We start from the raw sequence: 13609 nt of genomic DNA on the forward strand, positions 1-13609 counted from the left end.
GAATTGCTAGCCCAGTATCTTGGTTTCGCTGAGCACCAGATTCTTGTCTGCAGCCTGGATGATAAACTACTTAATGCAGAGGACCCTTAAGGAGATAAAATGAGATAATATAACTCACCCTGCCATGGCACTCTGTCCAGACGGCACCTTATCACACCGGGCTGCTGCGATCTGTTCACACGAATATCTCCTCATCTCCTCCCGTTTCTCAGGCAACTGCCATGACTTATTCACCTGGCAGTGGTAGGCATTCACCAAGTTAAACAAAACTGACCTACAGGCCAGGGCTGGTCTACAGGTGGGTTTTATTTTGCCTGCAGAGTATGTAAAGGAGTTTTGATTTGTTGTTGAAATCAGGAGATTCATACACAAACCTGGACTGCCCAGTTTCTCTGGAAAATTTAAAAGATGGGGCTTCAGGGCCCATGTTCCTCCCGCTTGGAGACGATCTGCTAGCACTCAGGAGGGGCTGCTCCCTTTAGACAGATGCTCTCCACTCTGTCCTCTCCATCACTCCTCCTCCTCTCACCACTGAATGGCTTCCACTTTACGCATTGATTCCACCTGCCTGGTCCCTGTAGGCAGCTGAGTTCGCAGCTCCTGCTGGTGGTTTGGGCAATAATGAAAGCAAAGGTCTCCACCTACCCCACCAAAGAAAGTTTCGATACATGCTTGCTGAAAAGGCAGCATCTGGGTCTTGCCAGGCAAACAGAATGTACTACACCTCTGGAGAGAGGCCATCCCCACAGACGTACTCTAGACAACCCAGCTGCTCCCTGGGTGGCCAACGGCAGTGATGTTTGGTTCATCTGGCTGCCATCAATCCTTCCTGGGGTCCACCCTCTCTGGTGACAACAGGTGATGACGTGCCATTTGTTCAAGAAGAGAGGGAAAAGGTGGCACTGGCTTTATCGAGCCCCTGTCAGGCAGCAAGGAAAACACTTCTGGCCTTCACATGCAACTGTTCTAGTCATTATCACCAGGAAACCGACCCAAACATCCAAGGACAAAAGGAAAGAAAGGGGTGGCGGAGGCGGCAAGGAGCGCATCACTCCAGGCTGAGGCTCGCAGTGGGCACGAGGGGCACAATGCGGAGGGGCAGACTCAAGGGGCTTGGAAGGGCCTGAAGCTGGGGCTGTGGCAGGAGGCACGGGCGCAAGAAGGGCAGCTGCCACATTAAAGTAGCGAGCTGTGCGCGAGCCCAGGGAGTGAGGGCCCAAAGAAACAGTTAATGGCTTGGGGCTCCTGCTTCAAGAAGAACAAGCCACTGCAGTAGTGAACAGCACTCATGTGGGGAGGACACAGATGGACGGGCACCACCACCCACCCTGATGTTTAATGTGGGATGCAGTTAACCCCTAGAAGGGGGACTCCGGAATAGAAGTTTTCAAAGTAGATCCCCCTAATCCCCCAGGACAGCATTTTACAAAACTGATTCAACAGAGCTGCTCTGGTGATGGGGGACGGACAGGAGGCCCCAGCCTCACCCTAGCACTCCCCTTACAGGGCTCCACAGCGCCAAGGAGCACAGTTCAAAGATCACTGAGCTTGAGTAAAAGCACCTCTGCCTTTTACAAAGCAGAACAAGCCTCCCCGAAAGAGAATTCCTAAGAGGCTAAGTGTTCCTACAGAGATGAACAGTTCCACTTCCTGTTGCCACTTTGTTACTATTTATTGAATGAGGCAGTAATAGACAGAATGGAAAACGACACAGAATCCATGCTCTGCTACTGGGGTCTTGCTTTTCTTCTTCTTCTTCTTGGCAATTTCTCAAACTGTTAGGAGGTTATTTCACCACAAAGGAACACGGACTTTAAAGCCCCTGGACAGTTTCACAACGACGATAAAAAATAATAATTAAAAAAATAACAAATTGTAGAACTAGGGCTGCTTTATGTAAATTTCCCCTCCCTCCCCCATTACGTACAGAAAAAAACATACAAAGAACATTGGATAGTTTTATATAAAACAAGCAAATACAAGAATCTGAAACTTTTCTCAAAGGCTGAGCAAGATGTGAAGAATCTTTTAATGTCGCATTAAAAGAAAAAAAACATTAAATACACTATCACACATGGGGGGCCCGGGAGGAGGGAGGAAGAGTTGTCCCTGTACTCAAGGAGCAGAGATTTGGCCTGTCAAAGTCAGGTGAATTTAGCCGCTGGAGACTTGGGGCTTGCAGCTGAGAAATCACAGAATTTAGTTACAAGAACACCCAGACCAATCAACACCTGTGAGAAGGAAGCTGTGCAGGGACCCAGGCCCAGCAGGATGCACCTGGGAAAACTGCAGGGTTCCTTCTGAAACAGGGCCTGATCCAGGAGTGCAGGAAGCACCCTCAGCCCTCTCTCTCTAACTTCCCCCAGCGTGACGGCCAACCTTCCACGAGCCAGGTGCCCCCGTCAGTTTCAGTCTCCTCTGTTAAGCTACAGAAAGTTACAGGAAAGGAAAAAATTGCTCCCATTGGTGTAACCTGGTCTTTGAAGATTTTTCTCTCCCTCCTTCCTTTCCCCTTCCAACCCCTCCCACCCCCCCCATTCTCTCCCCACCACGCACACACTCACAAGCACACTTAACACGCACGCACTCCTCAAACCCTTAATACTTCTGTTACTTTCAATTCATATACACGACCAATTCAGGACTGACCTTAAAACCAAAGTGACATGTTAATAGTCATGAGATCAAGAAGGTTTCCTCGGGAGGGGAGGAGATGGGAGGCTGAGGAAAACCCTCTCACCCCTGCCTGGGAGTTTTCAGGACGCTCACTTGCCCGTGGCAAGGTCAGCACCTGGGCCAGCCCGAGGAGCGTCCCAGCTGCCAGACCACGAGGCCCTGGACCCTGCAAGCACAATTTCTGGACCTCACCCCATTCTGGAACATCCTTCCTCAGGCAAGTCCAGCAGGGAGAGTTCTGGGTGGCCACTGGGAGGCAGCTTTGGTGAAGGGCATGGTCACCTCCGCCTGAGTTTGTCAGTAGCTCAACGCATGACCCTGGTATGAACAAAAACTGGTGGCTGTGTCTGGCCACGTACCCAACACCCACTAAACTGGGTGAATTATTTTTTCCACAGCTCACCTTGATCTCATACAGATAATTCCATGCGGGTTTCATACATACATTATATATATATATATATATATATTTTTATATATATATACATATACATACACACACACGTATACATACACACATATACATACACACACACATATATATACTTTATATATATATGTAAATGCGTATATCCATATGTACACATATACATATATTCACACTCACACATACAAACACGGAACTATACACACGTTTTCGCAGAAAGAAGTCCTTGCCACAATTTGGCTTTTTGGGGACAGTGAAATTGACAACGCAGTATCTTGTTCCACCAATCCCAGAAAATTAAGAGTGGTGCTTTAAAAAAATGCAATTCCAAAATCCGCTGCCTTTCTTCCTTTTTAAAAAAAAGGTTAACAAAACTTTTCTTCCAAAGTCGAGAGACTTAATTTCATTTGATTGCACCTCTGCAAACGTGTAAAAAATTTTGAAGTAGACTAGAAAACGATGCCATGATATGGCTGCATGTCACTGTTCCAACGTCACCACCTCCACAGCCTGGCCGTCCATGGTGACTGCGCTGTCCGATATCCTGGTGGTCACAGGGGCCATGGCCACCTGCACCGGCCCATTGCCCTGGGCGAGGCTGGTTACCACAGTCTGGTACATGCTCACAGGGATCTGGACCAGTCCTGGGGAGACAAGGGGAGACGGTTGGTGGGGATTGGGTGCAGCTTCCCAGATGCTGGCTGGACAGGGCAATGAGCTCCAGCCCTCAGAGTATCACTGTCTGCAGCCTCAGGTAATTGCACACCCACTGTCCAGGCACGAATACAACCCTTTTCTCACCCCATTTTAATTCTTTAAAACAGACTATCAGGAAAGAAAATTTGGAGAAATTGTAGAAACATGCCTCAGAACAGGGCCTCCCCAACTTGCCAAGAGATGACCCTGCCTGCCGGCCTACCTTCAACTTTAGGAAGCATACACAGGCCCATCAGGTGTGAATTCTCCTCTCAACAAGTCCATCTCTTCTGACTGCCTTCTTCTCCAGGAAAGGCCACCATTAATTTTCTCTGATATTCTGCTACACTGACTTCTTCAACCCTCTGGCTGCCTATGCTCGTTTCTCTCAGCTTGAAAAAACTTCTCCCTCAATCCTTTCCTGTCTTCTGGCCATTATCCCTCTCCTCAGAGTCAGCTTATTTAAAAGAGAGAAAAAAAAAAAAGCCTAGGTAATTAGTTTTCTGATATTAGATTTCATAGACCAGTAAAATTTTTAAATACGTTCTGGGGTCAACTTTAAAAAAAAAAAAGACCTCCAACTACCTCCTAATATCACTATTATTTTAGAAAGGAGGGTTTAACAGAAAGAAAGGAGGAAGCAAATAATTTCAGAAAAGGGCAGTCCTCCCTAAGAAAGGAAAGTTGATAATTTTATAGAACATTAAAAAAAAGATTTCCAATTAAATAAGACAGAATAAATGCACATATAAAATTCCTCTTCCTTCTAAAATAAAAATTATAGTGAAGGAGGAAAAAAAGATATAAATGAGGGATGTCAACATATTTCTGGAAGATGCAAAGCAAACGTAAAGGGGTTCTGACTTATCAGAGAAGGGGAAGCTGCAACTCCTGTGTCCCAGAGAGCTCAGGACATGGAGGCTCAGCCACTGCAGAACGAGAGGAAGAAGCCAAAAACAGGCGTTACCTGACAGCTTGTATTCAACTGACTGGACCAGCGGGTCCCACCAACCCCAACACCCAGACCTTTGTTGACAGGACATCTGAAGTTCACCCACTGTATTGAGAAACTGACCCGGGGAGGCTGCAGGGAAGACCTACGGTGACATCTGGTGGGTGGGGAGGTGAGGGGAGGGGGGAGCGGAGACAATGAAAAACCTGGCTTGCGGCCCTAATATTTACCACCCCAGGGCCTACAGGCCACCCAGCTCTGCCCTGCATACCCCAACTATCAGTGTTTCAGTGTTTCACTCTTAGGGAACACAGAGGGAACAGAGACGATGTGGGGAGCAGAAAAAAACAAAAACGAATGCCCCCAAACTCTAATATCTTCAGAGAGAAAAGGCTTGTATCATAAAAGTGGACAGCTTTATTAAAAAGGAATGAGAGAAAACGTCTTTAAAAATCAAATAGATGAAATCCATGCCACAGAAAGATCAGAAGGTTAAGTCAAGGAAATCTAGAGAGCAGGAAAGGTTAAAAGGTGGAAAGCAGGAGACCTTAAGGGGTCCAAGCTCTGATAAAAGAGAATTCCGAGACCAGAAAAAACAGAAGGTAGGAAATCATCAGACATGTTGTAAGTAAATTTCAAGAACTGAAAAATGTGAGTTTCAGATTGAAAAGGCCCACTAGGTGCCCAGCAGGACAGATGAAAAAAGATCCAGACGCTAAGACACAGCTTTGCAAAATTTCACAACACCAGGGATAAAGCAAAGCTCCCAAAAGATTTAAGGAAAAAAAAAAATCGTCATATACAAAGAACTGGAAATCATAATATTGTGGGACTTCTCAAAAGCAAGCCTGGAGGCTAGAAGATGATGGAGCAATGTTTTCAAATGTCTGAGAGAAAATGCTTTCAGCCTAGAATTCTCTCTCCAGACCATATATGAAGTGACACCCAGGTCAGTTAAGCGTGGGGGCAGAATAAACACATCTGCAGACTTGTACGGGCTCTAAAAATTGGCCCGCCACGCACACTTTCTTTCGAAGCTCTGAAGGATGTACCCTACAGAAACGAGAGAGAAAACTTAAGAAATAAGTGGCCGTGGGGTCTAGGAGACAGAGAATCCACTGTAGGGAGCATGGGGGCAGCAGGAGGGCCCAGGAAGGGGGCTGTGCAGCACGTCTGAGAGGACAGGGGGAAGTGGCATGAGCTCGTGGGATAAAGTACCTCGAGGGGTCTTCCAGAATTGGGTAGAACCGGTGATTACTCCTTAAAAAGTAGAAGAAAAAAAAAAGCAAGGATTAACCATACCCACTCGTCTTGGCAGTGAACAATTTTTTTTTTGAACAATTTTTACGTTTATAAAATTTTATGTTTCTAACAATATAAACATAGAAACTGAGTTATCAAAAATTGATAACAAATAACGTCTCAACTCAAGACTATTGTTTAGAGCAATAAAGATACATACCAGAAAAAAGAGCATGAAGTGTTGCCCTTGGGGTACAAATATTTTTTTTTAAAGGCTTTTAGTCCTTTTTGTCATTTAAAACTATATATCACTTTGATGAAAATAAAAATTTAAAAATTTTAACAGAATATTTCCTAATGCAAAAAAAAATCAAACATAAAATAAAATGTTATTTTACAATGTCAAATTGTATCTAATTGTTTTCTAGGGGTAAGTGTTGCCAGTTTAGAAATAAGTATTCTATGATGCAACCTGAAATGGGGCTTGAGGTTCTGCTTTGTCGGCATTTTTGGAAATCCAGGCTCACCCTGGTGTGTGTTAATGGAAATGCAAGGCATGGCCCACCATCCTCACACTTGAGATGCTGGGACCTAAAAGGAGGAAGGAGGAGGCCAGCTCAAGCAGGCTGAGGGGCCACGGCACGCACTGGCTTCAGAAGGCTGTCGGGTTCAATTTCTTTCATCTAGCCCTTTGCAAATGGCTCTTACATGTCTCTAATCAATTCCTCTTTCCATTCACCCCCCTTCCTGCCACCTGTTATGTTTCTATAACTCGTCATTCCCCAACCTCAAATTTTCAAATCCCCTGATGTTAAAAAGGTTCACAAAGCCTATAATAAAGTTCAAATGTTGGGTATGGTATTCAGAACCTCTTGTGATTTGTCCAGTCTCATTTCCCTTACTCCCTGTGCTCTGGGTATCACCCTGGACTATTCTCAGTTCCCCAACATATTGGTCACATTCCTTTCTCTGGGACTTTGCTCAAGTTGTACACTAACTAGAATTCCCTTACTGCCCACTCCTTCCCCTTTAAAACCCCTCTTGGAAGCCTATCCCAGCCCTAGTCAATACTGATAGCAGCCTCCTTGGGGTTCTCAATAACCACTCGACAATGGGGTATAATCTGGCTTGGCCCAGTTAATGTATGTAGATAGGCCTTCCCACTAGACTGAAGGCTCCTTCAAGGCCAGGCTTGGCTCTGGTTCATGTTCTATTCCCCACAGTATGAGGTACAAGGTGTGCCAAACACTGGCATCAACACGGCCTCAAGGGCAGCAGGCCAAGGGACTCTATTGTTGGCCTCGACCAACATGCAGCTGGGCTCTACTCCCCAGTGTCTAGACTCCAGGCATGGGCCTGAGTGTATCTGAAGACCAAATGACCCCCTTCCATCACCCCAGTGTATCTTGATCATCTTCACTTTCATCCTCTCTTCTGGTCACAACAGAAAAAGTTAGTGAAATAACCCAAAATGCCCTGTGGCAAAACCAGGACACCTCCAAAGAACCCACATGTTAGTAAACAGCAACCAAAACCAGAAGCAAAGATCAGTCTCATTTCACTGTTGTTGCTTATGGGCTTGATTCAGTTCCAAAAGCTCCAAGCTTGGGGAACAAGTTACATACTTTACAAATACAGTGAATACTATGGGTGGGGAGCTTCTTCCTGACTATGAGCGACCGTCCTGGGTTAGTGATGGGGTGGAGAGAACCTTGAAGAACTGTGAGACTTAAATCTCTTCCACCCTGGCTTACGATGTGTTTGGGTTACCTAGGGTGCGGGTCCATGCCCAACACTGTTGTTAAAACACTTTTTAGTATCGTGGAAGATTTTCCCCAAAATAAAATGGAGAAAGGTTCAAATGCAAAACTACAACACTGCTATAACCAGAATGATCTTTTGAACACAAACTGATCTTGTTGCACTCTTTTATAATTCTTCAGTGGTTTCCAATGGCCTGTGTGGGATGTAAAGTCCAGATCCCTTTGCAGGTATTTCAACCCTTCACATCAGCCCCTGTTGCTCAGTTCAGCCTGGTGATCCATGAATCCTCACCCACTGTACATTCCAGGCAGGTGAACTATTTGATTGAGGTTCTCTCCACACACACCTCCATGGTGTGCACACACTGTGACTTCTGCCTGGAATGACTGTCCCTGGCTTGTTCCTCGAATGGGCTTCTATTCTTCCTTCAATAGTCAGCTCCAATCTCTCCTCCTCTGTCTTAGCTCCTCTTTCCCCAAGGGCCCACAGCACTTTGCACTGGCATCCATGGAGGCAATGGTCATATTCTTTATCACTGTTTGCATGTCTTATCTCCAAGGAGACTGTAAATTCCTTAAGGGAGAGATGGAGTCTCCATACCTGAGTCCCTAGCGATCAGCAGGTGCTCAGTAAATGTTTTCTACACTCATGAATGAAACCTGCCTTCTGAGGTTTCACAGGTGTCCTCGCCTAGGGACTAAATGACTGAAGTGGGTGAGTCTTCAGGTGATCAGGCTGTTTCAGAATGGGAGCTCTCAGTCCAGAGAAAGCAATACAAAAACAACTACACTCAGAGCTCATCCAAATAAAACCATTTTTAAAGATTTCACCTTCTGTCCTTCACCTCACATCAGGGAAGGAGTAAATTTGACCTCTACAACTGGGTGATAAAATGACTCCCATACAAAGCTGTCTCGAGAGTGAGTGACTGGTGACAGCGACTACATATCTAAAAAGCTTCTCGGAGGTAGAAATTCCATATACAGGGTCATTTCGTAACCTCTAATGCCTTGAAATCCCAAGTCCGTTATTTTCTACATGCAGTTTCAGTCTACCTCTACCTTAAATAAGTGCATTACCATCCCATTGTGGGGATTTTAGAATCTCTCCCTCTCACACACACAGCCATTCTGACATGGGATTAGATTAAATCGACTCAGTGTCTCTGACCTAGCAGCCTTTATGTCTGTGGAAAGGGGGAGGGGGCTAGAGGCTTGGAAACCCAGCGTGCACTAAATCGGCGGCTGCCCTTGGAAGAGAGATGATTAAATGCTGAGGTTCAGTAATCAGGCCAGGATTGTCCCTGCATCTGCTCAGCCTGCCCCTGATTAGCCCTAATCTAGAAGGCGTATGTTAATCTAAGCTTGTATTCGGGGTCATTTTGATTGATTAGGCAACAGGAAGCCCCTCCCATTCTACTTTAAGGACTTGAAGTTCCCCTTCAAGAGAACTTCCTAGTAATAAGACTAGCACAATCCTAGTAATAAGACTCTCCTGGCATTTGTGCAGCACTTTTCAAAGCCCTCTCACACCCACTGCATATCACTAGATTTCTGCTAAGACTCTGTAGCAGTAGGCAGGGCAGGTATTCTTCGCTTTTGCAAATGATAGGCAAATTCCTTTGGCAGAACTACGGACTTATAAAGGCACGTACTTAACAAAATCCTGAAGATTTTAGTACCCCAATCTCTAATACCCCCATCTTTCAAAGCTATAAGAAACCTTAGAGTTCTTCAGTTTAGAAAATCTAACCCCCCTTTTCTTTAAGTTCAAAAGTAAACAGATAAAAAGTTTACTTAAACAAAACAAAACACGGACTGAGAGAGACTGAGTGACTTTTTTCCCCCTCAAGATGACCGAGTCTGTGGTAAAGTGAAGCATCTGGGAGCCTTTGCACGCACTAATAAGCCCTTACCATCGAACACTATGTCCAGCAGGGACCCAGAAGGGAGAGGACTACCCACTTTGGGCTCACTGCTGCCTCGCCTCTCAGGCTTCTTGGTAAGGTTTACAGAATTGGCCAAAATGGAAAAAGAGGCCAAAAGAGACTCAGGAACTTCAGGTCCCAGCACAAGGATTTCCTTGTCAAATAGCAGTCAGCCCCAAACCCTGGAGGAACTGCTGACTCCAGGACCACATTCCCCTGTAAAAGAAAATGAGACCTGACCCTGCTCTGTTTTTCTACCAGCTGGGTATCATTCTTGAACCCAAATGGTCAAACACACTCCTTCTACTCTTCTCCCACCTCAACAAGTGGCGATTACATCCTTCCAGTTGCTCAGGCCAGAAACTTGGAAGTCAAGCCATCTTTGACTTCTCGTGCAATTCATCAGCAAATCCTGTCAACCCTCCTTTCAAATATAAACCCAGGATTCAACCACGCTGACTGCCACCATCCTGGACAAACTCCTATCCTCTCTTGCCTGGACTACATTTTAGCTTCGGCCCTGGCCCCACTGCACCCTGTTCTCCCCTCCACAGAAGCCAGAGGGATCTTCTAAAACTTCCACACGAGGTGATGGACATGGAGGCACATTCTGAAAATTCAGACATTTGCTTGGCCTTGTTTTCTGCACAACAGGAGGTCATGAGGTTCTGTAGTGGTCTGTCTCTGATGGTGTCACCAGGGGAGGCTTTGTGGTAGACCATGGGCACCAATGAGAGTAAATTAAAGGTTAGTGTCACAGCCTTGCACACTCTGGATTTATCATTCATGAGCTGATCTACTCTATTCCTGACCCCTCGTGAGGTAATGAGTTTCGTCACTTACCTACCATGTAATGGATCTCTCTCACACACGCGCGCGTGTACACACACACACGCACACACAAACGTATGCGTATAATTGGAAGTTACTTAGGGGAATTAATTCATTTTTCCCAAGACTAACTTCTTTTAGTATTCTGAGATTTGATGAATAAATCTATACAGCACAGTTAGCTAAATCTTCTTGAAATATTGTTTGGCAGTGGCCACCCCACCACCTCTCCCTGCCTTTTTGGCGGCTCTCTACTAAAGGAAAAATAAAGTCCAAATAGCTAATAGATGAGGGATTACACCAGCCTTTCCCATAAATACTCTATATTACCCCTTCATCACAACCATATCTGTCCTCTCAGTATACCCTAACCATCACATGTATTTACTCAGGCAGATTCCTCTGGCCTAGAATTATCCCTGCCAACCTAGGTCCTGTTCTTTCAACAATTTCCCTGTCTTTCAGGGGTTCCCCTAGACACAACAGCCCACCAGGTTCTCTCCTTCAGGGGATTTGACTGCCTCACCATTCATTCGGCACCAGATCTTTGCTAACCTGTTTCCAAATAATTCGGTTTTCCCTATACAAATCTGCTTACTTAGATTGTTGGCAGGACTATGTCTTTGAATACTGAGCAACCTGAACATAGCAGATGTTAATAATTGAATATGACAATTGATCATGTTCTTCATGATTTTCAGAAACTTGATTACATTCCCATTAGCCTTGGCCTCTGCAGCCTGAAGAGGCTTACAGCCTTTTACTCTGCTCCAGAATGAGTAGGATCTTCTCCACAACATTAAGGTAGCACAGCCAAATGCCGTATGGTAGTTCAGGTGCATTTTATGTGAGGGTAAAATAGAAGGTTTTATTTCCATTAAAGGCTTCCCAGGCAGAAAAACCTACGTGTGAATCCTGGCTCCTTCACTTACTGGCTTGTGAGCCTCACTTTCCTCATACATAAAATGGTCATTACTAATTTCACAGGGTTGTTGAGAATTAGATGTGCTGACATAGATAAAGTCTGGCACAGTGCCTGGCACACAGTAGGTGTACAATAAATGTCAGCTGCTTTCAAAGATGACTTTGAATAAGAGGTTTGATGAAGTCTGGCTAGGGTCACAGATGTTAGACTAAAGCTCTCAGGAAGCAGAAAGGAAAGCAGAGACAGCACAGATCTCCTTTCAGCAGCAATTTGCTCCTGCCAGGAAGCACATCATTCGCCAAAGGCCTTCAAAGATGTAAAGATTAGAGATAAAAACCATGAAATCAGGGCAGATGGGCTGGCAGGCAGCTTCCTTTCTGAATGCAGCTATGGTCAGAACAGGCACTGGAACTGCACCATGACATATATGAAATAGCTGCTGATTCAGTGCATCAGTAAATAAAAAACCTAGGCTAAACCATTAATCAGTATTAAGAATGTTAAATATATGATCAGGGACAGTATGATATGATATCATCATGCTGATAAACTTCTAAACCCAAAAACTAATAACACAGGCTAGAGCCCAGTAGAGCACAGAGCTGCAGGCCTAGTCAGGGTCACCCAGAACCACAGACTGCCCTCCCCCCACCCCACTCCATGACAAGATAGAGCAGGACAGACGGCCTGAGGAAGAATGGGCCTTTCATTTGCCCTCACAATCTGGGAAACCTTTGGGAATTGTTGTTTGCTGTAACTGAATCTTTCAGCCCAAAGGCCTTCCAAGTTGGTCATGGAAATATCTTTAGCTGGAAGAAAAATATTGATAGTTGTGAGAGAAAAACAGCTAAACAAATAAATTATCAAATAAACACAACAGTTGGTGGAAACGCAATAATTCTTAGAGCCCAAAGGAAAAATTCACAATGTAATGCCTTCTGTGGCTTATGGACATGAAAGTGAACTGTATGTATCAATATTAGGAAAATGCTGGCTTAAATGGGGAACCAGAAGACTGTGACTGGAAGGGATCAGAATAAATAAGAAATGAAACCACGTATTGTATCACCTAAGTCACTTCTGCAGTTTTTAAAGAGCCATCGAGGGTATCTATAAGTGTTTTTAGGGATGACAGGCAGGAGGGAAGTCCTTTAAAAAATCTTATCTTCAGGTCTGGAAAGAAGTTTACATCAGTGCCTGACATCTCAGGAAAGCCACTATTATATGAAGAAAAATATGTGTTGTTGTGTTCTGGTATAGAAATGAGAGAATATGAAGGGAAATCAGGTAAAGAAGCTAGTACAGTAGGCAGGTGGCAGGCAGACAAAGAGGCTGAGAATAACAAACATGGACCAGATGGAAAGAGGACAGACGAGGGCGAGAAAAGGAAGGTCATGAAAAGAATGTCGATATCAAATGAAAAGGAGCTCCAGGTAACCCTCATAATAGTAAGACAAGGGGGAAACAGAAAAAGCATTTCTCTCCCAGTGGTTCTGTTTCTGTTATATTAGCTGCTTCTGGGACATTTAATCTTCCTTTTCCGTGTTCTTTAAGTCCGTGGCTTTTGAGGGCATTTGAGGGATTTATGGATTAAAATATGTATTACATCTGGCAAGTACTGAATATTCTCATGAAGCCAATAGCAGCCTCACAGGTACCCTGGTGTAACAGGCACTTCTCAGCATCCAAAGTTTTCTCCCCTCTCTCTGGGTAGGACAGTGTCACTGTGTCCTTAGCCTTGATTTTGCAGACCACCAAGAAAATCCTCTTGCCTGTATCCCATAAGCCAAACGTTAAAAGTGAATTCATTTTTACTTTATTAGTGACTGTATTTCAAAACATATTTTGGAGATATAATTTCACAATTCCCTCTTGAAATTACTGAAGTGCCCAAGAACATTAACGAAATCAGGGTTTAGTGCTTCAGAGTTCAGAATCACCATGGTTTATATCCTGGAGACTGAACTCCCAATGTGAGATTGAACAAGCCGACTCCAAGGCCTGTTGTCTGACCAAGAGGGCTTTAAACTGAAAATGGCAGGAGAGGAAAGTGTTCAGCTAAAGCCTGTGGGACATGTATATGCTAGGGAGGACATCTGATCAGAGATGTACAGAAAAGGGCAGGAGCTATACAGTAAATTTCCAGAGATCACTGGGAAGGGAGGTAGG

At 44.8% G+C, this 13609-nt stretch overlaps 1 protein-coding gene across 4 annotated transcripts in view; it reads right to left on the reverse strand.

Annotated features, from left to right (window-relative positions):
• Positions 1-2538: 2538 nt before the first annotated feature.
• The window catches only part of NRF1 (nuclear respiratory factor 1), a 135980-nt gene continuing 124909 nt past the window's right edge, over positions 2539-13609 (reverse strand). For 3 of the 4 annotated variants that reach the window (XM_082662083.1, XM_082662086.1, XM_082662084.1), the window contains 2 exons: positions 5970-6011; positions 2539-3747 (listed from right to left, as the gene is read on the reverse strand). In XM_082662083.1, the coding sequence (XP_082518209.1) occupies positions 3584-3747; positions 5970-6011 (206 nt within the window). In that variant the 3' untranslated portion in view covers positions 2539-3583. The remainder of the gene's footprint in view (positions 3748-5969; positions 6012-13609) is intronic. The other variant, XM_082662085.1, reaches the window with a different exon arrangement.

Source organism: Grampus griseus (genome assembly GCF_964374135.1).
Source record: "Grampus griseus genome assembly, chromosome: 9".
NCBI classification, from domain to species: Eukaryota; Metazoa; Chordata; class Mammalia; order Artiodactyla; family Delphinidae; genus Grampus; species Grampus griseus.